This window comes from Delphinus delphis, chromosome 11 (assembly GCF_949987515.2).
Source record: "Delphinus delphis chromosome 11, mDelDel1.2, whole genome shotgun sequence".
NCBI lineage: Eukaryota > Metazoa > Chordata > Mammalia > Artiodactyla > Delphinidae > Delphinus > Delphinus delphis.
The window spans coordinates 95,485,668-95,510,596 of NC_082693.1; the positions used below are offsets into that span (position 1 = coordinate 95,485,668).

General features: G+C 43.8%; 1 protein-coding gene across 2 annotated transcripts in view; it reads right to left on the reverse strand.

The window, feature by feature from the left end:
- TCF20 (transcription factor 20) overlaps positions 1-24,929 on the reverse strand; it is a 96,055-nt gene that overhangs the window by 6,617 nt on the left and 64,509 nt on the right. For both annotated transcript variants that reach the window (XM_060025778.2, XM_069541216.1), the window contains exons 3-4: positions 8,578-8,671; positions 645-694 (exon numbers count right to left, since the gene is read on the reverse strand). In XM_060025778.2, coding sequence (XP_059881761.1) covers positions 645-694; positions 8,578-8,671 — 144 coding nt within the window. The remainder of the gene's footprint in view (positions 1-644; positions 695-8,577; positions 8,672-24,929) is intronic.

Consider the following 24,929-nt stretch of genomic DNA (forward strand, 5'->3'; position numbering starts at 1 on the left):
GCCGCTGCAGGGACTGCCAGGTGGCGGGTCTCCACCATCCCAGTCCTTCCCTGGGGTCCCTTTCTCCACGCCCTCCCGTCTCCACACACGCATGTGGTGTCTTGGAAACAGGCCATTCACACACACCCCCGCCCCCATCTTCGTTCCTTTCCTAAATTTAAGAGGTGACCAAGAGACCACCTCCTCAATCAGCTGCAGGCACCACTGGCTGCTTCGGCTGAAGTAAAACCTGGAGGAGACTGTGAGTTTCCCCAAAAGCCTGGAGTCAACTCTCTTTAGCCTGGGAAGACACCTCTGCTTATGTACCTAGACCTACAGCCAATCTCACCTCACGCCAATCTGTGATCTGGGGTTCCACTCAACTGCGGGGGAAACCAGGAGTTTTGTGTGTTTCTCTTCCAATTTCTCTTAACAAACACCTTTCTCCCCAGCTGCGCCACCCCATGGGTGCTGACCCCACGCCACAGGGCTCCCTCCCATTTGCATCTCGGCCCTCCTGGGGCCAGGAGTGCTCGGCAGCCCGGGCCCTGGTGGTGTGGCCGTGACCCTGCAATGTCTGGTCTCCAGGTCTTTCAGGAGGAGCCCCGCCGCCACCCCCAAGTCCTGCGGGGAGGGGAGCACAGGCTCTGCAGGCTCTGACTCACCTTGTGCTTGGGGCACCTCACCGAGAAGTTCTCCTCATGGAGCAAACAATCTGCAAGAGAGAAGGGGACAGTCAGGACGAGCCTGGCGTGCGGCACAGCCTGCGGGGCGTGGGGCCACGCTGGCCAGGGCAGACAGGGTCACACATGGCGATAAGAGGTCTCCACACTATGATTTCTAATAGGAAACCACGCAAGACACCCCCAAATAAGCTATGGCACCTCAACATGGTGGAATGTCAGTCCAACATGAAACGTTTCAGAATAGTGAACACGATGCAAATTGCTCAAAAAACCAGGATACATAAATGTACAAGTACAATCCCAATTTTACCAAAATATTTTATATGCATAAAAAAGGACAAAGGAAATCTACCAAAATATGACAGTGATTCTCTTTGGATAGTAATATTATAGGTGATTTTAATTTTCTTTATTTTTTCTGTATTTCCATGATCATATCCTATTATTATAATCATCAGAAACAATCTCTAATAAGTGTTATTGTTAAAATTCCTTATCTTAGGCTAAGGCCATTCCACAGGCCCACGCCAAAGCTTCCTTGTGAAAACACTTTGAATCTGGAGGCATCTTTTCTCCTCTGTGGAGAGTCACAGGTCAGAGACAGCAAGGAGGCCAGGCCCGTGAGCCCCGCTGCCACCCTTGCCCCACACACAACCCACAGACACACTGCAGAAGGTCCATAATCCCTGCTAAATGCTTCAGAGAAATGTGAAATCCCACGAGGGGGCGATTAATCCTTGGAGGAAAATCACTCATTCCAACTGTTAACACAGTGGTGACACATCCTCCATGATGGCAAGGACGCGCACCTGCCTCCAGGGGCGTTGTGCTCTGCGGCACAAGCGTCGTGCGCGGAGCAGGGCGAGGAAAGCGACTTAACGAGCTCACTCTGCACACCACAGCTCCTGAAGACCGACAGCCAGGTCACTGGTGCGAGACGCAGTGGCCGAATGTTAATAAATATTGATCACACATTCTCAGAGAGCGCCCAGGCACCAAGGCGGGAGGCGGCCGTGGTACTTAGCCTTGTTAAATTTACAATTTAACTCAGGTTTAAAGTGAGGTCCAGATTAGCGGCCTGTGTACCCACAGATTTCAAGTGAAACAGTAGTAAGCAACGGAGCACACAAATGGAAACTTTTGAGGTCCTCTATAATCTTAAATAAATAAAGACCCTTTCATAATTCGGCTAAGCCACCTCCCCTTCTGGAGTCCTAGAATCTCTAGGGTCAGACGGGTTTGGTCTTCACAGTTCCTGGGGCAAGCCTCGGGGCATGAGAAACAGCAAGTCCTGCTAACCTTTGCATCCCTATCCCCTCCCCCCTCCAAGCAAAGAGCGCGGCAGTAAATGAAATGTGTTAATTTAAAACCCACAAGTACACGGTGTGACCGAGGCTCCTGCTGCTCCAATCTGCCAGAGAGCTCACGAACAGCGGGAGACGGACAGCTGGAGCTCCAGGGAAGCACCTTCTCCTTACCTGGGCTGTGGCAGCAGCGCATGCTGGCAGAGTCTATAGTTTGGGCCAAAGAGAAACAGCACAGGCCACGCGGTGGGGAAAGACCACGCTTACACCACAGGGGTTTACAGAAATAAGGAGGGGGGCCGTGTTAGCTGGAAAAGATGCCATCAGAAAGGTAGAGGTGGCTCGGGTCCCCTCACTGCCACGAAACAGTGGCCAGCTGTGATGGACCATTAGTAAAACATGCTTAAAGTTAGGAAACATGTTCCCTCAAAGTTAAAAAGAAGAAATAAAACAATGTAAGTAACACTAAAGGCAACTTGGAACTAATGCCAGGTACTTCTGGGAATGGAAGTCTCCGAAACGAATCTACGAGACGGGGTGCACCTTTTGGCTAGGCCTCCCGAACAGGCAGCGGCTGTCCCCATTCTCGTCATGTCCACCGGCCATCAGGAACTGCACTTCCTGTTCCTGGCAGGGTGAGAACCACAGCTGGAGGGCTTAGACACCTGCAAGGGGCCAGCGAGCCTCTCCTGGGCTGCCTCCAGCCAGGCTCTGCTGGGGAAGAGCCAAGAGTGGCAGGAAGTGCAGTAAAAGCTCTCCTGAGGGCTCTGGACAGGCGCCTGGCCCCACACTGCCGGCCCGCCAGCCTCTCGTTTGATTCCTTTAAGCCCCTGGCAACACCCCGCACTGTGCAGAGGGCCTGGTCAGCACTTCCCCACAGTGAGGTCAGAGTCAATGGCTGGATCATCACGCAGGCTGGAAGAGACTCACCAGGTTGTCTAGTCGGCAGGGTGGCTTCCAGACACAAACAACAGCACCCCAGAACAGTGTTCCACTTTGAGTCCTCTCTTTGGGCTTAAAGGCAGAGGACTCTGCTGAGCTCCTCATAACAAGCTATGTGGAGCTTCAGATACCCACATGCACCCGTATATACCCCATGCTGAGGATGGTGAGCCCGGGAAGGGAGAAGACGAAAGGATGTCTAGCGTCATTTGGATCTGCCAGGCCCCGACAGTCTCCAACTCAGCTACAATCTCCTCAGAGCTACGCTTAGTACTCATAATGGCAAAATCCAGGCTGGGACTCAGGGACCCACCAGCCTCACCCCACCTCGCTGAGAGGCAGCCTCAGCTCCTGGGGCCGAAGGAGGGGAATAAGAAGGCGGGAGCAAGGCCCTGGGATGCAGAGAGCTCCTCTCCAGGGAGAGGCCAGACCACCAGTTCTTTCGTAGGACCCATCTGGGGCTCTGAACCCACTGCTGCAAGATCAAAGTCAGCAGCGGAGAGAGCAGCTTTAAAATGCTGCTGGAAGGGTGGCTACAGAAGTGAAATTCCCAGCTGTGCTTCCTCATGAGGGTAAAAGAAAAAGCCCCTCTAGGCAAGATTCTATATGCACAGTGGGATTATAAATGAGCTACCACAGCTCTTTTTTCCTTTGGTATTAATTGTTGTGGCTTATTGCATTAAATACATTAAATCTTTTTTTTTTTTTTAAACAGCACTCATGTTCTTATTACTGCACTCTCCCACCTGGAGACAAATCCTATGCCTGTGACATAACAAGCAGCACAACAGAGCAAACTGTGATGTCACAAATGTGCAATCACTATTAGGAAGGGGAAACGCTGCAGGAGCCACAGATCCTCATGTTTCCATGGAGATGTCCCTGGTGATAAAAGTTTTCCCTTCGTTATGAACAGCTCTTTAAGGTTTGGGCAGCTGACAGTAAGGCAGAGATGAAAATGCCAAACTGTTCCTTACTCCATACAGAGATGGGGGACTCAAACTCAGGGACTTACTTTTATTGTAACTAGAAAGAAAGTCAATCAATGAATGCCTTTCCTGGATACAAAGATCCATTACATATAGAACAGAATTCCTGAGAAGACTGTGTGGGATAAATACAAGCATCAAGCTACACAGAGCAGTGCAGGCTTTGGGTCACTGTGACTCAGGTCATCCAAGAGACCAACAAAGACACGGTCACCTTGTTAAGCTGCTTCTTTGGTCCCAGCTCCGCATGGAGGAGCAGTTTGCAGCAGCTGGGACAGCAAAGCCAGAGGGCCAAGGCCCCGACCCAGACAGCCTTCCTCTCCCTGGATACTCGGCCACCAACTTCTGCCAAACAGAGACGTTACCAACTTATCTGGGCAGGCCATGCAAGGCAGGTTCAAACAGAGTGACAAGAAAGTCCTTTGCTTCCTAACACTCAGCTGGTAGAGCAGGCCCTGCTTCCCTGCTGGCGGTGCGTGCTAGAGGGCCTCCACTTGAGGGAGGAGAGCCCAGTACCTGTCCCGAAGAACCCCCAGAGCCTGGGCTAGAGCAGGGCGTTCCAGCCGCCAGCTGCACACGGCCATGGGAGTCTAAACGAAAGAAAAAGCTCAGTCCCTCATTCCCACTAGCCACCTTCCAAGCGCTCAATGGTCACACATGGCTTGTGGCTACTGTATTGGAGAGTACAGATCTAGAACATTCCCTCACTGCAGCAAGTTCTACCGAGCGACTCCACTCAACCCCTGGAGAAACTGTACCTGGAGGCAGGTGCCCCGTGTGCACACAGGGAGCACGCTCGCAGGGGGGACGAGGCACCTGCTTGCTGCTCACCTCAGGCTGCTGGGCAGAGCCTCCATGCAGGAGACCACCTCTCACCGCCCACCGACGGGGAAAGCCAATGCTTGCAGCATTCCCCACAAAAGACTTACACACAACTGCCGAAAACCCAGAACCTGACCATCTTCATTAAAAATCACGAAGCTTAAACTAGAAAAAGAAACAAAACGTTCTGAGGTAACCCTGGGCGGTATCATGAAAATGAGAAAAGGCAGTGGTTGGGCTTCTGAGAGAGAAGGATTTAATGGCTGTTCTATAGAACATGCCAGACCACGACCCAGGGTGAATTACTGCTCAGACTCAACAAGTAAACATGTAGAGGAGGACAGAGGATGGAAGGGACAGACTGAAACCCAAACTCCCTGAACTGACATTTCAAGGCTCTCTTCTTTTTTTATGTAATAAATTTATTTATTTATTTATTTATGGCTGTGTTGGGTCTTCGTTGTTGCATGCGGGCTTTCTCTAGTTGCGGTGAGCGGAGGCTACTCTTCGTTGGGGTGCGCGGGCTTCTCATTGTGGTGGTTTCTCTTGTTGCGGAGCACGGGCTCTAGGCACTCGGGCTTCAGTAGTTGTGCTTCAGTAGTTGTATCACGCGGACTCAGTAATTGTGGCTCACGGGCTCTAGAGCACAGGCTCAGTAGTTGTGGCGCACAGGCTTAGTTGCTCCATGGCATGTGGGTTCTTCCCGGACCATGGCTCGAACCCGTGTCCCCTGCACTGGCAGGCGGATTCTTAACCACTGCACCACCAGGGAAGCCCTCAAGGCTCTCTTCTTACTGCCCACTTATCCCTCTGGTCACATGGCACCCTGGCCACCAGCTGCCCTTCAGCACATGCAAACAAACTTTCATGAGTTTGTTTGGCATAACTTTGGCATAAGCGTTATCTTTCTGTACCTTTCTTTTTTTTCGTCACACTGTGTCGCTTGGCAGGATCTTAGTTCCTGACCAGGGATCAAACCCAGGCCCCCAGCAGTGAAAGCCTGGAATCCTAACCACTGGACCACCAGGGAATTCCCTTTCTTGTTCTTTTTAGCTGCACCCCCTACAGAAACCTGGAAAGAAAAGAGGGAAGAGGAAAGGAGGGGCAACGAGAAGGATGTGAAAGGCAGGGGGACACACTTAAGCAAACGTCAGGAGCGCTGGGAGGAAGGGTGGTCGAGAGGAACTCAGATTCCTCCCACGCCTGTCGGATCCGACTCCATGTGCTTTATGCCTCTGTACCTGCTCCCATCACCTGGTCAGCCACCAGGCCATTTGAGCACTCTTGTTTGTCTTCCCATTTTCTCTTCCTCCATCCTGACTGAAAGCATGAGAACCTGCTAGGTGAAGGTCTCAGACCCATCTGATGCTCAAAAAGTAACTGGTGAAAACAGTCAACAAAAAGCCAAAAGTCAGGAGGAAGAAAGAGGATTTCCCAGGCTGCTTGAAGCTCTGAGTCAGAACTCCAGTCTTCTGCATTGCTCATTGGATGGCACTTCTCAGACAAAAGGTGTCCTTCTTTCAACAGTTATTACACTGCAAAACACTGCTCTGATCATGTCTAGAGACCTGGAAAAAAGGTTTGACAAAACCCCACACCAGTTCACGATAAAAACACACAACAAACTAGGAATAGAAAGGAACCTCTTCAGTTGCGTCAAGAACATCTATGAAAAGCCCACAGCTATCATCATGATAGATCAGAAACAAGACAAGGATGTCAGCTCTTGCCACTTCTTTTTTTTTTTGGCTGTGGACCATTTTTAAAGTCTTTATTGAATTTGTTATAATATTGCTTCTGTTTTATGTTTTGTTTTTCTGGCCTCGAGGTATGTGGGATCCTAGTTCCCCAATCAGGGATCGAACCGCACCCCCTGCACTGGAAGGCGAAGTCTTAACCACTGGACTGCCAGGGAAGTTCCAGCTCTTGCCACTTCTATCCAACATTATCTAGAAGGTCTAGCCAGGCAACTAGGCAAAGAAAAGAAAAGGCATCTGATTGGAAAGGAAGAAGTAAAACAATCTACTCACAGATGACACATCTTGTATATAGAAATCCACTAAAAAACTATTAGAACTAATCAGTGAGTGGAGCAAAGTTCCAGGATACAAGATCAATACACCAAAATCAATTATATTTCTATACAGTCACAGTGAACAATCTGAAAATGGAATTAAGAAAACAATTCCATTTATAACCACACCAAAAATAATAAAATACTTAGGAATAAATTTAACAAAAAAGATGCAAAATGTGTACTCTGAAAATTACAAAACACCGTTGAAAGAAATTAAAAACTGAAGTAAATGGCAAGACAGACACCCCGTGATCATGGGTTGGAGGACACACTATTTTTTTTTTTATAAGATGGTGACAACCCCTAACCTGATCTGCAGATTCAATGCAATCCCGCCCCCCCCTCAGAAATGGATAAGCTGATCCTAAAATTCATATAGAACAGCAAAGGACCCAGAATACCCAAAACAATCTTGAAAAAAAGGAACGAAGTCGGAGGATTCACACTTTCCAATTTCAAAATCTACCACAAAGCTACAGTAAACAAGACGGTGTGGTACTGGAGAGAGTCCAGAAATAGGTCCATACACCTATGGTCAACTGGTTTTCGACAAAGGTCATCGAATGAGAAAAGAGTAGTCTTTTCTACAAATGGTGCTGGGACAACTGGAATCCACATGGAAAGAAATGAACTGGACCCCTACTTCACACCACATACAAAAATTAACTCAAAACGGATCAAAGACCTGTGTAAGGGCTAAAACTATAAAACTCTTAGGAGAAAGCATAGGCATAAATCTTTGTGATTTTGGATTATGCAATGGCTTCTTAAATATAAGAAAAGCAACAAGCAACAAAGAGCATAAGTGGCAAAAGAAAAACAGATAAACTGAACTTCACCAAAGATGCTCAATATCATTAGCTGTCAGGGAAGTGCAAACCCAAATCACAATGAGATACCACTTCTTGCCCACTGGGATGGCCATAATAAAAAAGACATAAAAACAAGTGTTGGTGATGATGTGGAGAAACTGGAACCCTCACACACTGCTGGAGGGATGTAAAATGGTGCAGCCACTTTGGAAGACAGTGCGACAGTTCCTCAAACAGTTAAACATAGAGTTACCATATGACCCAGTAATTCCACTCCTAGGTTTATACCCAAGAGAAATGAAAACATTTAGTCCACACAAGGACTTGTCTGTGAATGTTCACAGCAGCATTATTTTGTATTATTATTGTATAATAATACAAAAGTGGAAAACCTAAACGTGCATCAACTGAAGAATGATAAAATATGGTATATCCTTACAATAAAATATTGTTAGAAAATAAAACCAATGAAGTACTGACACATGCTGCCATGTGGATAAACCAGAGAAACAGGAAGCTAAGTCACACGAAACGCATCACAAAGACCACATATTGTGTGATTCCATTTACATGAAATGGCCAGAAAAGGCAAATCCACAGAGATAGGAAGTAGATTAGTAGTTGCCAGGGGCTGGGGGTGAGGGAGAGAGACCACCAAAAGGTAGTAGTTTAAGACGTGATGAAAATGCTCTAAAATTAATTGTGATTGTGCTTGCACAACTCTGTGAATATAATGGTAAAAATCATTTAATTGTGCACTTAAATAGGTAAATCTTTTGTGAATTATAAAATTTATAAAAAATATCACCCCATTTAATTCCTTTTTATTATCTTCTCTGCATTCCTTCAGAATTTACAAACAGAACAAGGTCAGAAGAGACAAAAAGAACTATGAAGGAGAGAGAATCAAAATGTTATTTCCTACCCTTCGGATGCTCTGAACAAGGGTCTGTGGTCCCATCTTACCTGCGTCAATGGCACACGGGTAATGGTAACGGAAGGAGCAGCCTTTGTTGTAGCAGCCCAAGGTGGCGCCTGCCTCCTGGCAGTGGGAACATTTCTGGAAAGGAAGGAAGAAGTCAGGCGTGTCACCATCCCAACCTCACCCCTCTCCCCCAGGCCTTCCCCAGACCCCGTGGGTCAGACCTCAGCGCATGTCTCTGCGGTTACAGAAGTCTGGCAGCAGGACAGGCTGTCAATTTCTAACCACCACTCACTGACCACACCATGCAAGGGATCCAGCAGTAATGTTTTAGGCCAGGCCTTACAAATGTTCACAAATAAATCAAACAGCACAACACAGGCACCCAGCCCTGCCCTTGGTGTGCCCACTGTCCACCCGCCTGTGAGCCTGCCTGTCCTTTCCTCAGTCCTCACCACTATGGTGAACTGCCTACAGATCTTGCCCATCTATTTCTGTTGTGGAAGTCTGGGGTAGGAGAAGAGGGTACGATAGTAGAGTTATATATAAACCTTTTAGAATTAAAAGTGGAATTTGGTTTCTAGTTTTTATTTTCGTAAGAAGATTTTATTTTTATTCTGCTTATCCCAAATGCCCAATACAAGTATATTTCTCTTTTCAGAAAATATGGGCTCCTGTGTGCAAACGGTATTTTTACACACAAATCCTATTTTAAAGGCACTAGGAAACCTGCCATGAATTTCTGGCTGAGACATTATTCTGTAATTGAGATGCTCCTCCTTCTTTGGTCAGGTTTTCGTAAAGTGGGGCACATCTCTATCATGTGATGTGGCTGCCATGATCGCTCAGTCCTGTGTCCTGTCAACAATAATCGTACTTGGAAAAACCACATTGGCCCTACTGAGGAAAGATGCAGACCCTTCTGGTGGCCGAGGACACACAGCTAAGGCTACCTGAATGATACAGATTCTGATTCTAGGGAATCAGATTCCTGATTCTAGGTAAAATAAAAGTGCTCCATAAGCCGTTACACTTGTGGAAAATGGCTCCCCAACACATACTACACACCCTTCCTGGGGCAAAGTGACCAAAGGGCACCCTTCCCTCTTTTCTCTTTTGCCTGGGATGTCAGCCTATCAGGGTCTGTGTGGCTTGCAGGCCTGCAGCAGTCAGGAATGCCTCACCTAGTGAAGTGAGGCCCACCTGGACGGTGCCATGGAATGAACACCTCCAACTCACAGCAGCAGGAGCAGGATGACAGGGAGCTGGATCAAGCTTCCCTAATGCTGATGCTGATGGAAAACCACACAGATGCCAGCAACAGCACAGCCCAATGCGCACCCTGAATCATGCGTCAGGCATCACCCGAATGATGCGGCTCATTTGGTCCTCATAACTACCCTGTGACATCCCCACTCTACAGATGAGGTTCCTAAAGCACCATAAGGGGAAGTAACCTGCTCCAGGTCAGAGCTGATCCCAGCTGACCACGCCTGGCATCCTCCAGAGGCAAATGCAGCAGGAACGGGGCTGTAAGACAGCCCTAGAAGACCAACATTCTTCTGGGTGCCGACAACCAGTAAATGTTTATCATGTGCCCTCATACCCTTGCCAAGAAACAAAAGACTACTTGGCCCAGAGTAAACCAAGGACAGTTGGCAGCTTCTCGGGCAGCCCTAGACTTTATCTGCTTTTATCAGTGCCACAGGGCACCTTCAGTACAAAGGTCTCACCATCAACCAGAGGGAATGAACATGGCTAATTTCTCAGTGGTCACCCACAGCCATTCCCATTACACCCCTTCTTCCTAAAGGAGCCCCGAACGGTCAGCCATCCGGAGGACTCATGCTCCAGGCCCTCCCCACGCCCCTGGGGGGTGAATCTCAGTGGTGGCCATTTAGGAATGGGTGTGTCAAGCATTTCTGGTAGTGAAGTCTGCAGGGAAAGGAACTTCTGGGAAAGTTTTGCTCTCTTAACAAGGACACAAGACAGAAAGGCAGGAACAGGTCATCTTCTCGCTCGACCTCTGTGAGAAGGGGATGGTGAGATCTGTAGCAACCATCTCGTCACCACAAGGGGACAGCTCTGAAGACAGAGCCCAACCTGCTGAGGGCTGCAGAGTGACAGGATGGAGAGAACCTGGATTTCTGTGACATGATTAAGCACTAAAGTAGCCAACCCCAGGACCATCCCATCTCCAGACTTGTTAAGGGGGAGGACACTTTTCTTAAAAAAAAAAAAATTACTTTTTAGTTTAATTTTGTAACTTGCAGTCAAAATATCCTGACTGATACAGAAAGGGACCTAGGACTTGAGGCCCTGCTGTATAAGGTTAAGGATGTGGGCTCTGGAACCTAACTAACTCCCTGGTAAGTGATTCCACCACTGACCATCTTTGTGTTGTTCTTGGCCAAAGTCCTAAACTTTGTTTCTTCAAGCTGCAAACGTGGACCTGGTAATACGATCTACCTCACAGAGATATTGTGAGGGTTAAATGTGTTAATCCAGGCTTACAACAGTGGCTGGATCAAAAGCGCTCCGTAAATGTGACCCAAGATGACCATGTGCCAGACACACGACACAGACTGACGAACAGCCACCTGTGGAGCAGGCCTGTCATCACCCTCGGATCCGAACACTGTCCATTTCCTTCCTACCTCGACACACACCCCTCTGCCCCCGGGAGGGCTTCTCAAAGCTTCTTGCCCTGAACCAGCCCACAGGCCCCATTTTTCTCATCAAGAAAGCAAACCCATCCCTCCCCAGGAAATCACATCACTAAAATGATGCATGCTTCTTTCAATTAAAAAAGCACAACTAACTTACTATATTACTTCCAGAGGAGAAAGACCCTGTATGACCTATTAGGTAGGGCCTTAGAGAAAGGACCTTAAAGAGTTTAGGTCAGTGGTTCTCAAAGTGTGGTCCCTGGACCAGCAGCATCAGCTGGGAACTTGTTCGAAATGCAAATTTTGGGATTCTGGGAAGACTGTAGAGTAGTAGCACTGGGAATCTGTCCCCACACCTGGAAAAATAACTGCACTGGCAGAATCTGTCTGATGTAACTGCTCTGGAGCTCTGGAGTCTGTTGAAGACCTGCAACTTCCAGGGGAGATGTGGGTGGTAAACAGCAGTTAATTCTGCCCATCTCCCACTCCCAGCCAAGTGGCAGGCAACCTAACTATACAAGTTAAGGAACTACAAAAAGAAGAACAAACTAAACCCAAAGCTAGCAGAAGGAAGGAAATAATAAGGATTAGAACAAAAATAAATGAAACAGAGAACAGACAGAGAATAGTAGAGAAAAACCCAAGTGGGGACATTACTATTGATTCTACAGAAATAAAAAGGATTATAAGAGAGTACTATGAGCAACTGTACACTAGCAAATTGGATAATCTAGATGAAATGTACAAATTTCCAGCAACACAAAACCTACCAAGATTAAATCACAAAGAAATAAAGATTTGAATAGATCTATAATTAGTAAGGAGATTGAATCAGTAGTCAAAAAGCTCCCGAAAAAGAAAAGCCTTGGACCTGATGATGGCTTCACTGGTAAATTCTACTAAACATTTAAGAATGAACTAATACCAGTCCTTGGGAAACTTTTCCCAAAAATTGAAGAGAAGGGGACATTTTCAAAATCATTCTACTGAGGCCAGCATCACCCGATACCAAAGCCAGAAAATGGTGTGTGCACACACACAGAGACACACACATACACAGACACAAAAACCCTACAGACCAATATCCTTTATGAACATTGATGCAAAAATCCCCAACAAAACACTAGCAAACAGAATCCAACAGCACATTAAAAGGGTTATACACCATGACCAAGTGGGATTCATTCCTGGAATGCAAGGATGGTACAACACACAGAAATCAATGTAATATGTTATGTCAACAGCATGAGGGAAATAACTACATGCATGATCACCTCATTGTATGCAGAAAAAACACTTGACAAAATTTAACACCTTTTATGATAAAAACACTCAACAAACTAGGAAACAAAAGACGTATATGAAAAACCGACAAGGATTATCATACTCAATGGTGAAAGACCAGTGGTGTTTCTTTTAAGATGAGGAACAAACAAGGACACTTGCTTTCACCACTTCTATTCACCATAGTACTGGAAATTCTAGCCATAACAATTAAGAAAAAAAAAGAAATAAAAGGGGTCCAAACTGGAAAGAAAAAGGTAAAATTATCTCTGTTTGAAGATATGATCTTATATGTAGAAAACTCTAGAGATCACAAAAAAAACAAAAAACAAATACCTTGCTAGAACTAATAAATGAATTCAGCAAAGTAGCAGGATACAAAGTCAACACAGAAAAATCAGTTGCATTTCTGATTCTCAGTAGCATCAAAAAGAATAAAATACTTACGAATTAACTAAGGAAGTGAAAGACTTGTACAATGAAAACTACAAAACACTGCTGAAAGAAATTAAAGAAGACATGAATAAATGGCAACACATCCCATGCTCATGGATTAGAAAACTTACTGTTATTAAAATGTTTACAAAGTGATCTACAGGGTGACCTTACAGAGTCAATGCAATCTATCAAATCCCAATGATGTTTTTTGCAAAAATAGAAAAACCTATCCTAAAATTTATATGGAATCTTTTTTTTTTTTTTGGTTGTGCCGCACAGCTTGCAGGATCTTAGTTCCCCAACTAGGGATCGAACCCAGGCCCTTGGCAGTAAAAGCACAGAGTCCTAACCTCTAGACCGGCAGGTAATTCCCATGTGGAATATTAAGGGAACCTGAATAGCCAAAACAATCTTGATAAAGAACAATGCCGGAGGACCCATACTTCTGATTTCAAAGCTTACTACAAAGCTACAGTAGTCAACAGTGTAGCACTGACATAAATACAGAGATATAGACCAATTGAATAGAATAGAGAGCCCAGAAATAAACCCTTCCGTATATGGTTAAATGATTTTTGAAAAGGGTGCCAAGATCATCCAATGGGGAAAGGACAGTCTTTTCAACAAATGGTGCCGAGAAAACTGGATATCCACATGCAAAAGAATGAAGTTGGACCCTTACCTAACAGCATATATAAAAATCAACTAACAAAGGACCAACGACCTAAAATGTAAGACCTAAAACAATAAAACTCTTAGAAGGAAACATGAAACAAAAGTTTCATGACATTGGATTTGGCAATGATTTTTTGGTTATGACACCAAAAGGCCCACATAACAAAAAGTAGACAAATTGGACTTCATGAAAATTTTAAAATGTTGCACATCAAAATACACTAGCAACAGAGTAAAAAGATAACATACAGGATGGGAGAAACTACTTGAAAATCATATATCTGATAAGGGATTAATATCCAGAATATACAGAGAACTCCTAAAACTCCACCAAATAACAACAACAACAACAAAAACCCCAACCAAAACAAAAAACCCAACCCATTTCAACAATGGGCAAAGGACTTGAATAGACACTTCTCCAAAGGAGATATACAAATGGCCAATAAACAAAGGAAAAAATGCTCAACATCACTCATCATTAGGGAAATGCAAATCAAAACGAAAATGAGATACCACTTCACACCCATTAAAATAACTACTATCAAACAGAAAAGAACAGTGTTGGTGAGGATGGGGAGAAACTGGAACACTTGGGCACTACTGGTGGGAATGTAAAATGGTACAAACACTATGGAAAACAGTATGGCAGTTCTTCAAAAAATTAAAAATAGAATTATCATATAATCCAGCAAGTCCACTTTTGCATATATATCCCACCAACATGAAAGAAGAGTATGAAAAATATTTGTACACCCATGTTCACAGCAGCATTATTCACAATAGCTAATATGTGGAAGCAACTCAAGTGTCCATCGATGGATGAACGGCTAAGCGAAATACGGTATATGCATACAATGGAATATTTTTCACTCTTAAAAAGGAAGGAAATTCTGACACATGCTACAACCTTGAGGACACTGTGCTAAGTGAAATAAGCTAGTCAGCAAAAAACAAATACTATATGACTCAACTTATATGAGGTATCTAGAATAATTTAATCATAGTATAATGGTGGCTGCCATGGTATGGAGGGAGGAGAAAGTGTGGAGTCTTATTTAATGGGTATAGAGTTTCGGTTTTTTTTTTAAACCTGCACACAGATTTTTTTTTATATTAACTTATTTATTTATTTTTGGCTGCGTTGGGTCTTCATTGCTGTGCGTGGGCTTTCTCTAGTTGCGGCGAGTGGGGGCTACTTTTTGTTGCGGTGCGAGGGCTTCTCATTGTGGTGGCTTCTCTTGTTGCAGAGCACAGGCTCTAGGCGTGCGGGCTTCAGTAGTTGAAGCACACGGACTTAGTATTTGTGGCTCCCGGGCTCTAGAGTGCAGGCTCAGTAGTTGTGGCCCACGGGCTTAGTTGCTCCGCGGCGTGTGGGATCTTCCCAGACCAGGGCTGGAACCCGTGTCCCCTGCATTGGCAGGCGGATTCTTAACCACTGTGCCACTACGGAAGCCCTAGAGTTTCAGTTTTACAAGATGAAAACAGTTATAGGGACATATGGTGGTGATGGTTACACAACAATGTGAAGGTATTTAATACCACTGTGTAATTAAAAACTATGTATTGGGTTGGCAAAAAAGTGCCTTCGGTTTTTAAGTAAAAATAAAAGACACATTTTTCATTTTCAACAAGAACTTTATCAAACAACAAATGCACCCTTTTGTTCCACTATCTTCTGCCATTATTCAGGCAACTTTGTGATTCCATCTTCCCAAAACTTTTTATCTTTTTGAGCAAAGAACTGTTCCAGGTGCCTTTTACAGTCTTCCAGGAAACTGAAATTTTTTCCATTAAGAGAATTTTGTAAAGACGGAAATAAATGGAAATCCGAAGGTGCAATGTCTGGTGAATACAGTGGATGAATCAGAACTTCCCAGCCAAGCTGTAACAGTTTTTGCCTGGTCAGCAAAGAAACATGCGGTCTTGCGCTATCCTGATGGAAGATTATGCATTTTCTGGTGACTAATTCCGGATGCTTTTCGTCGAGTGCTGCTTTCAGTTGGTCTAATTAGGAGCAGTACTTGTTGGAATTAATTGTTTGGTTTTCCGGCAGGAGCTCATAATAGAGGACTCCCTTCCAATCCCACCATATACAACTTCTTTGGTGTGGTTGGTGGTGGTTCATTTCGCTTGCCCCACGATCTCTTCCATTCCACATTATTGTACAGTATCTACTTTTCATCGCCTGTCACAATTTGTTTTAAAAATAGAATGTTTTCATTACATTTAAATAGAAAATCGCATGTGGAAATATGGTCAAGAAGGTTTTTTTCGCTTAACTTATGTGGAACCCAAACATCAAAGCAATTAACATAATCAAGCTGGTGCAAATGATTTTCAATGCTTGATTTGGATATTTTGAGTATGTTGGCTATCTCCCGCGTGGTATAACGTTGATTGTTCAAAATTAAAGTCTCAATTTGATTGCTATCAACTTCAACTGGTCTACCTGACCCTGGAGCATCATCTTGTGAGAAATCTCCAGCACGGAACTTTGCAGACCACTTTTGACACGTTCGATCAGTCACAGCACCCTCTCCATACGCTGCACAGATCTTTTTTTGCGTTTCAGTTGGGTTTTTACCTTTCTTGAAATAACAAAGCATAATATGCCCAAAATGTTGTTTTCTTCCATCTTCAATATTAAAATGGCTACATAAAAATTCACCAATTTTGATGTCATTTTTTAAATCCATTCTGATGCAATAGCTGTCATGATACAATCTAACAAAACTGTTTCGAATGAAGTTAAAGACAACCAAGCGCTACTAGAGCCATCTTACGGAAACAAACAAAGCTTTTGGCCAACTCAATACTTAAAAACGGTTAAACCTACAGCTACTAACATCATACTCAATGGTGAAAAGCTGAAAGCATTTCCTCTAAGATCAGGAACAAGACAAGGATGCCCACTCTTGCCACTTTTATTCAACATAGTTTTGGAAGTCCTAGCCACAGCAATCAAAGAAGAAAAAGAAACAGAAGGAATCCAAACTGGAAAAGTAAAACTGTCACTGTTTGCAGATGATATACTATACATAGAAAATCTAAAGATGCTAACAGAAAACTACGAGAGCTCATCAATGAATTCAGTAAAGCTGCAGGATACAAAATTAATACACGGAAATCTACTGCATTTCTATACACTGATAACAAAAGATCAGAAAGAGAAATTAAGGAAACAACCTCATTTATCATCTCATCAAAAAGAATAAAATAGGGAATTCCCTGGCGGTCCAGTGGTTACGATGCCACGCTTCCACCTCAGGGACACGGGTTTGATCCCTGGTCAAGGAACTACAAAATCTCACATGCTTCATGGCACAGCCAAAAAAAAAAAGAACAAGAACAAAATACCTAGGAAAAAGCCTACCTAAGGAGGCAAAAGACCTGTACTCTGAAAACTGTAAGATGCTTATGAAAGATATTGAAGACGACACAAAGAGATGGTAAGATATACTGCTTTCTCGGATTGGAATAATCAATATTGCTAAAATGACTATACTATCCAAGTCAGCCTACAGAGTCAATGCAATCCCTATCCAATTACCAATGGCATTTTACAAAAAACTAGAACAAAAAAATTTTAAATTTGTATGGAAATACAAATAGCCTGAACAGCCAAAGCAATCTTGAGAAAGAAAAATGGAGCTGGAGGAATCAGGCTCCCTGACTTCAGACTATACTACAAAGCTACAGTAATCAAAACAGTACTGTACTGGACCAAAAAAGGACATATAGATCAATGGAACAGGATAGAAAGCCCAGAAATAAACCCATGTACCTATGGTCAATTAATCTACGACAAAGGAGGCAAGAATATAGAATGGAAAAAAGACAGTCTCTTCAGTAAGTGGTGCTGGGAAAACTGGACAGCTACCATGTAGAAGAATGAAATTAGAACATTCTCTAACACCATATACAAGAATAAACTCAAACTGGATTAAAGACCTAAATGTAAGACTGGATACTATAAAACTACACTAGAGGAAAACATAGGCAGAACACTCTTTGACATAAATCACAGCACTATCTTTTTGGATCTGCCTCCTAGAGTAATGGAAATAAAAACAAAAATAAACAAATGGGACCAAATTAAACTTAAAAGCTTTTACACAGCAAAGGAGAGCATAAACAAAATGAAAAGACAACCTACAGAATGGGAGAAAATATTTGCGAACAATGTGACTGACAAGGGATTTCCAAAATATACAAACAGCTCATACAGCTCAATATCAAAAAACCAAACAACCCAATCAAAAAATGGGCAGAAGATCTAAATAGACATTTCTCCGAAGAAGACATATAGATGGTCAACAGGTACATGAAAAGATGCTCAACATCATTATTAGAGAAATGCAAATCAAAACTACACTGAGGTACCACCTCACTCTGGCCAGAATGGCCATCATAAAAAAGTCTATAAATAATAAATGCTGGAGAGGGTGTGGAGAAAAAAGAACCCTCTTGTACTGCTGGTGGGAATATATATTGATACAGTCACTATGGAGAACGGTATGGAGGTTCCTTAAAAAGCTAAAAACAGAGTTACCATATGATCCTGCAATCCCACTCCTGGGCATATATCTGGAGAAAACTATAATTCAAAAAGATACATGCACCCCAATGTTCACTGCAGCACTATTTACAATAGCCAAGACATGGAAGCAACCTAAATGCTCATCAGCAGATGACTTGATAAAGATGTGGTATGTATACACAATGGAATATTCTCAGGCATAGAAAATAATGAAATAATGCCATTTGCAGTAACATGGACGGACCTAGAGATTACCATACTAAGTGAAGTGAACCAGACAGAGACAGACAAGTATCATATGATATCGCTTATATGTAGAATCTTCAAAGAAAAAAAAAAAAGAAGATAAAAGTGAACTTATTTCCAAAACTCACAGTTACCAAAGGGGAAAGGGGGGGTGGGGAGGGATAAAAAAGGACGTTGGGATTAACATATACACATACTATATACAAAACAGATAAACAACGAGGATCTACTGTATAGCACAGGGAACTATATTCAATATTTTGTAATAATCTATAAGGGAAAAAAATCTGGAAAAGAATATATATATATATATGTATAACTGAATCACTGTGCTGTACACCTGAAACTAACATGATATTGTAAATCAACTATACTTCAATAAAAAAACAAACAACAAAAAAACAGTTAAGGGGCTTCCCTGGTGGCACAGTGGTTGAGAGACTGCCTGCTGATGCAGGGGACGCAGGTTCGTGCCCTGGTCTGGGAAGATCCCACATGCCGCGGAGCGGCTGGGCCCATGAGCCATGGCTGTTGAGCCTGCGCGTCCGGAGCCTGTGCTCTGCAACAGGAGAGGCCACAACAGTGACAGGCCCGTGTACCACAAAAAAAAAAAAACAAAAAAACAGTTAAGATGGTAAATTTTATGTTAAGTGTATTTCAGCACAATAAAAGAATTTAAAAGATAAAGAAATCCAAATTCTCAAGCCCCATGTCAATGTGCAACAAATCTCCAGGCAATTCTGATGCTCCAATACAGTTTGAGAACCACTGGTCCAATTTCAACCCCCCAACTTTTAAAAATTAATTAATTTTATTTTGGCTGCACTGGTTCTTCATCGTGGCATGCGGGCTTCTCTAGTGCAGTGTGCGGGCTTAGTTGCGGTATGTGGGATCTTAGTTCCCGAACCAGTCATCGAACCCTGGCCCCCTGCATTGGGAGCGCGGAGACTTAACCACTGGACCACCAGGGAAGTCCCGTCAACTCCCCAACTTTTTAGATGAGGAAAAACAAAGACCCAGAGAGATGCTATGACTGGCTGAGGTAGGATTTCAGAATTCCTGGGAGCCATTTAGTGCTTTCGCCATTATACTTCTGTCCCCGGCAGACTAATGTAGACAGTGGGGCATGATAGGCAGAACTGACTCCCAAAGATGTCAAAGATGTCCAACTTCATCCTCAGAATCTTTGCCTCACAGCAATGGGACTGTGCAGATGGGGAGGGTAAGCTGGATTATCAGGTGGCCCCAATCTAATCACATGGTTCCATAAAGTAAAAAACCTCTCCCAGAAGTATCAGAGCTGCAGGCTTTAGGGAGATGTAATGATGAAAGCAGGGTCAGAGAGATGCAACACTGCTGGATATGAAGATGGAGGAAGAGGCCATGAGCCAAGAATGTAGAAGTTGGAAAAGACAAGAAAAATTCTTCCCTAGAGCCTCCAGAAAGGAACACAGCCCTGCTGATGCCTTAATCTGAACTGTAAGATAACAAGTGTGTGTTTTCAGCCACTGAGTTTGTGGTAATATGTTACAGCAGTGATAGAAATCTAGTAAGTGGGGATTTCCTGAGAATCTCACAGTAAGAGAAGGGACCGTTCATTTTCCTGTTACATCCCTCAGTGTAACAAGCTTCTCCCTCATGGAAACCCCCACAATTTCACTCACTCTTTATTAGGCATCAGGCTTGTCTGGCATCAGATTAGTGACACTGCAACTGGAAGGGACACTGGGTCTGTCTTCAACACATTTTTTTTTTCTGGTTCAAAAAGAGGCTAGAAGCAAGGTGACCTGCTGAAGATCCCATAACTAGAAGTACCAGAACTTAGAACTAAAGCCTCTTTTCTTCTGAACCCCAAGGTTCAACCATTCTTTATACCACACTGTGCTGCCTTCTAGTCCCCTTCATTTACTCAACTATCCAACATTTGAAAAGTACTTCCTACATGCCAGGTGCCAAAGACAATATAAAAACTTACCTGTATAATAGCTTCTGTTTCTATTCACCCCTTCTATCCTAAAATCAATACCCAGGCCAGTACCATTTCCAACTGGATTTTTTGTTCTTTAGTTTTTACCTGAAGAAACTATGTATACTACCACTCTCCCATAGTGCAAATAATTTAATAAAGTCACTGTACAGCTAAATGTCCTTTGTTTTTGACGCCACTGTTGTTACAAGTTTAATGATATTTATCTCCAGGAGAGATAAGTCCACACAATACTGTTCCCCACACAAGTGAGACACACAGTGGGACTTTTCAATCATGGTTTCTAAATCAAAGTACTTTTTACAACAAGCAACGGTCCAATCATCTCAACAGTGAATCTTTCGTTTATTTAGGGGGGAATAAAGGTTATTTTTAAGCCACTGTGCATTTCTTGATACTGTAAATCTTGGGAAATACTGGAGGTGGCAAATTGCTGGAGCCGAATCACCTAAAAGCAGTTTAGTTCATATCCAAAGGAAGCTCTGAGGGAGAATTTTGCATGCCTCTTCATTTACAGGAATGTCTTTCCTATGAGATGTAACGGCGACCTGAATAGTCGCTCTGCTTAACGAGCATCTCTGAGCAGCCTCAGTGCACTGAAGCATTTGGGTCAGGGTATTGTTAGTGTTGATGATGATCAGTTCCGTTAGAGCTTTAAAGATCACAGACGTTGCCACTACTGTGCCCAAGATGGCTTTTAGCCAGCACTGCACACACTTCTGCTCGTGCTTACAGTATTAACTTTTTCATGTCTGTCCACCCTCCACACCCCCCAAACTGCAAGACTCATTCTTGTATCCTCAGGGCCCGGCACACTGTAGGAACTGTTAATGTGGGCTGATGGAATGAACGCGATGCCTGACACACTTGAGAACGTGGAGATAACTAACGAGAATACTCTTCAACATGAGTTTAAAAGCTGGTGCTAGTAGAGCATGGAACATGTGGAACAAGGTATGTGTTAATTTTTGGCCACCAGCAAGATCTTCCTTTTCCTTTTAATTATGCCTTCCATATCTAGGACAGAAGCCTCTGCCGCCGAGCGGTCTACTCCAGCCACGTGGCAGCGACACAGTCTACCTGTAAAGAGCTGCCCCTTTTACAGGTAGAGCTGCCCTGGGAGCAGCTTTCTTTGAGGCAACTCCGCACCCTGTCGATTTTCTTTCAAGAGCACTTCAAGGTGTTGGCCAAAGCAATACATACAAAACCCTCTATGTTTTGGGTTCTTGCTTCCTTAGAGTTAATCTCTTTATGTCCCCTGAAAGCTCACGAGACCAGCTGGAAAGTTCTGCTGCTGTTTGCCATTCTCAAGACCTGGAAGAAGGGATTGGCACCAGCCTCTGGAGCCCACACCACAGCCCAGAGCACCACTAAGGCTTCAGAGACCCCCTCAGCGGGGAGAGACACCCAGTCAGTCCTTCCACAACCATTTACTCAGTGCTACGAGAAGTATATATTTTAAAGTAGCATCTATGTCCCATAGCTGTTCCAGAAAAACCATTAAATCTTAAAAAATTATGATGATACTAGTTTAAATGCCATCAGTCGTGTCAGCAGCATCCACTGGCTAACGGCTAACTGTGCCTCAAGACAAAAGCTCCCGGTCTGACTGGCTTTTCAGAATAAACATGGATGGTCTAATGTAAATACTACGCTCGTGTGAAGCAGCACAGGGGCCAATGGAAAGAGAACCTGAGGGTGTCAGCTCTTGCATGAAAGCCAAAAAAGTCACATCAATTTTATCATCTGCAAAATGGGGCTAACAATACAGCTGACCCTTGAACAACTCAGGTTTGAACTGCTGGGTCTTATACGTGGATGCTTTTCAATAGTAAACACTACAGTAGTACACAGTCCGTGGTTGGTCGAATCTGCAAAAGTGGAGGAACCGAGGGTATGGAGAGCTGACCTATCAGTTATACTCGGATTAATCCCCGTGCTGTTCAAGGGTCAACTTTGTTTTCCTTCCTCATAAAGTTGTTCGAAATAACTGTGAGAGTGTTTTATAAACTAGAAAGAGTTATATAATTGTTAGGGCTTACATGTCTTTTTTTTTTTTTTTTTTTTTTTGGCCACACCGTGCGGGAAGCAGAATCTTAGGTCCATGACCAGGGATCAAACCCGTGCCCCCCTGCAGTGTAAGCACAGAGTCTTAACCACTGGACTGCCAGGGAAGTCCCTATAATGTGTCATATTTTTGGCAGTTACTGATGTCAAAATTAGAAAACACATACCAAGTAGATTCTATTAAATTAAGACAAACTAAGTTTAAAAATTGTTTTTTGGAACTAATTTTTTTCCTTTAGAATACTGGCTGAAACAAGCAGACCCTGGGTGGTCCTGAGCATCTGCTGTCAGTCTTTTTGTAATTTGAGTTGCTGTGTGTGTTTCAACAGTATTTCACCTCTGAGGGAGTTGTATGGACAGCTCTTGGCCAAATCTCTGAACACTGCCTCTCTTAGCTACTATTCACTATTACTTTCATTTTATTTCCCCTCCTAATTCTATCCTTGAACAATACAGATTAATGGGAAGTATTTTTAATGTTTTGTGAAGCACTTTTGCATTGGAAGGAAAGGTTTTAAATAAACAAGGAGAGGCTTCCCTGGAGGCACAGTGGTTAAGAATCCACCTGCCAATGCAGGGGACACGGGGTTCAAGCCCAGGTCTGGGAAGATCCCACATGCCGCAGAGCAACTAAGCCCGTGCGCCACAACTACTGAGCCTGCGCTCCAGAGCCCGTGAACCACAACTACTGAAGCCCACAGGCCTAGAGCCCGTGCTCCGCAACAAGAGAAGCCACCGCAATGAGAAGCCCGCGCACTGCAGTGAAGAGTAACCCCCGCTCTCTGCAACTAGAGAAAGCCTGCGCACAGCAAGAAAGACCCAACACAGCCAAAAATAAATAATAATAAAATCTAACAAACAAACAAGGAATAAAAACAATCGAGTACAAATTAAACACTAGCAGGGGGTCAAAAGCGTCCAAAGCTGAGCAAAACCAGAGTGAGGAAAAGGGCCCTGCGGGCTGGCCTGCTGTGCCCTGTAGGTACTGCCCCTGCCTGTTTGATGACGCTGACTCAGGTTGTCTGCACCAGTGTCACCTGCCACGTGCTCCTAGCCACAGTTCTCCCAGCCTGTCCCCACCCTTGTTATGCAACCCCTCACTCACGTTAGGATAATCTACAATAATTTCCACCTCTGCTTCTGGACCCCTCACGATGAGGGGCCGAGATCCAGCCGGTGGCATGGTTCCTCACAACACACCCAGAGCCTAGCGGCTCATCTTCTCTGCCTCCAGGATAGAGTCATCTGCTTCCCCTCAAAACCAGGAGAGGAAACACACATGCACAACTTTCTTTAATCCAACTGTCATCTTTTAGATATAAAAATCTGGGATAAAATTACTCATTTAGATTCCCATTTTCCTCCCATAAAAACCCCAGTCAAAAAGTGGTTCTGCTGCTGACCCTGAAAAATATTAGCTTCTTTGGGAAAGCTTTTCAAACCACATTATAAACATATAAAAAATGTCTTTGTGGCTCAGTGGGAGTTGAGGGGTGACTGGCCCTGGAAGTGGAACAAAACGCATGACAGCATGACCAAGGTCAAAATCTAAGTGCGGCTGTTCTGGCAGCGTCTCCCAGCTGCATCCCTGGCCTCTGTTTCGATCCACGAGGAAAAAGCCTGTTCCCTGAATTTGTACTTGTACTGTCTTTGTACTTGCAGATGGGTTTACACTGAAGTTTTGATGCTTTGAATTAGGCTACAAGGTTTGGGATTAAAGGACTTTTTTTCTTCATTAACAATGTCCTTTCTTGTTTTTCTGTACTTCATCTGCCAAACAGAGGAGGCCAGAATTTACCCACAACCTTGAGCACATGAAGAATACATTCAGAGTGCACATGCCTTTCTACGATGGATTTGTTCACTTTACCATTCAGCAAACAAATAATGAAAACTTATTAGGTCTAAGATGCAGCTGGGGAAGGGTGTCTTTTCTCTAGAAGATTCTATCCCATCTCTTTTTTTGTTGTTGCTATTTTACAAATCTGGACTTTCACACGTTAGGTGCACTGGAAGTAAGGCATCTGTTGTGCCTCCATGATAGGTGAAGGTGAGTAACCACTGGTTAACAGTAAAAAGCCAGGCTGGTGCTTCTTTACAGAATCACGAAATACAAGTTATCCTACTGAAAATGAAGAAAGGATTTTGATTTCCTAATGAGCTGTTCTTGGGACCTTTAATTTGCCTTATTAACACGTCAATTCTGAGTTTACAGCATAGAACTGCAAAGTCGAGAAAATGGAGACATGGGCTAGAAGAAAATTAATAAGAACCCAATTAGTTTGGTCTGTGTCGGCTCAAGTTTTCTCTATTCCTTATCTTTCCCTCTAATATCCTGGTTTCTCTAAAGGTTGTAAGAGACCATATGATCAAAGTGCCTTTGATTCTCGGTGGTCTTTGCCTTGATATTTAAGTTTTCTTAAATGGTATCAACTTCAGAAACGTAATCATCTTTCCTTCTTATTCATTCAACCAATTTTACCTGCC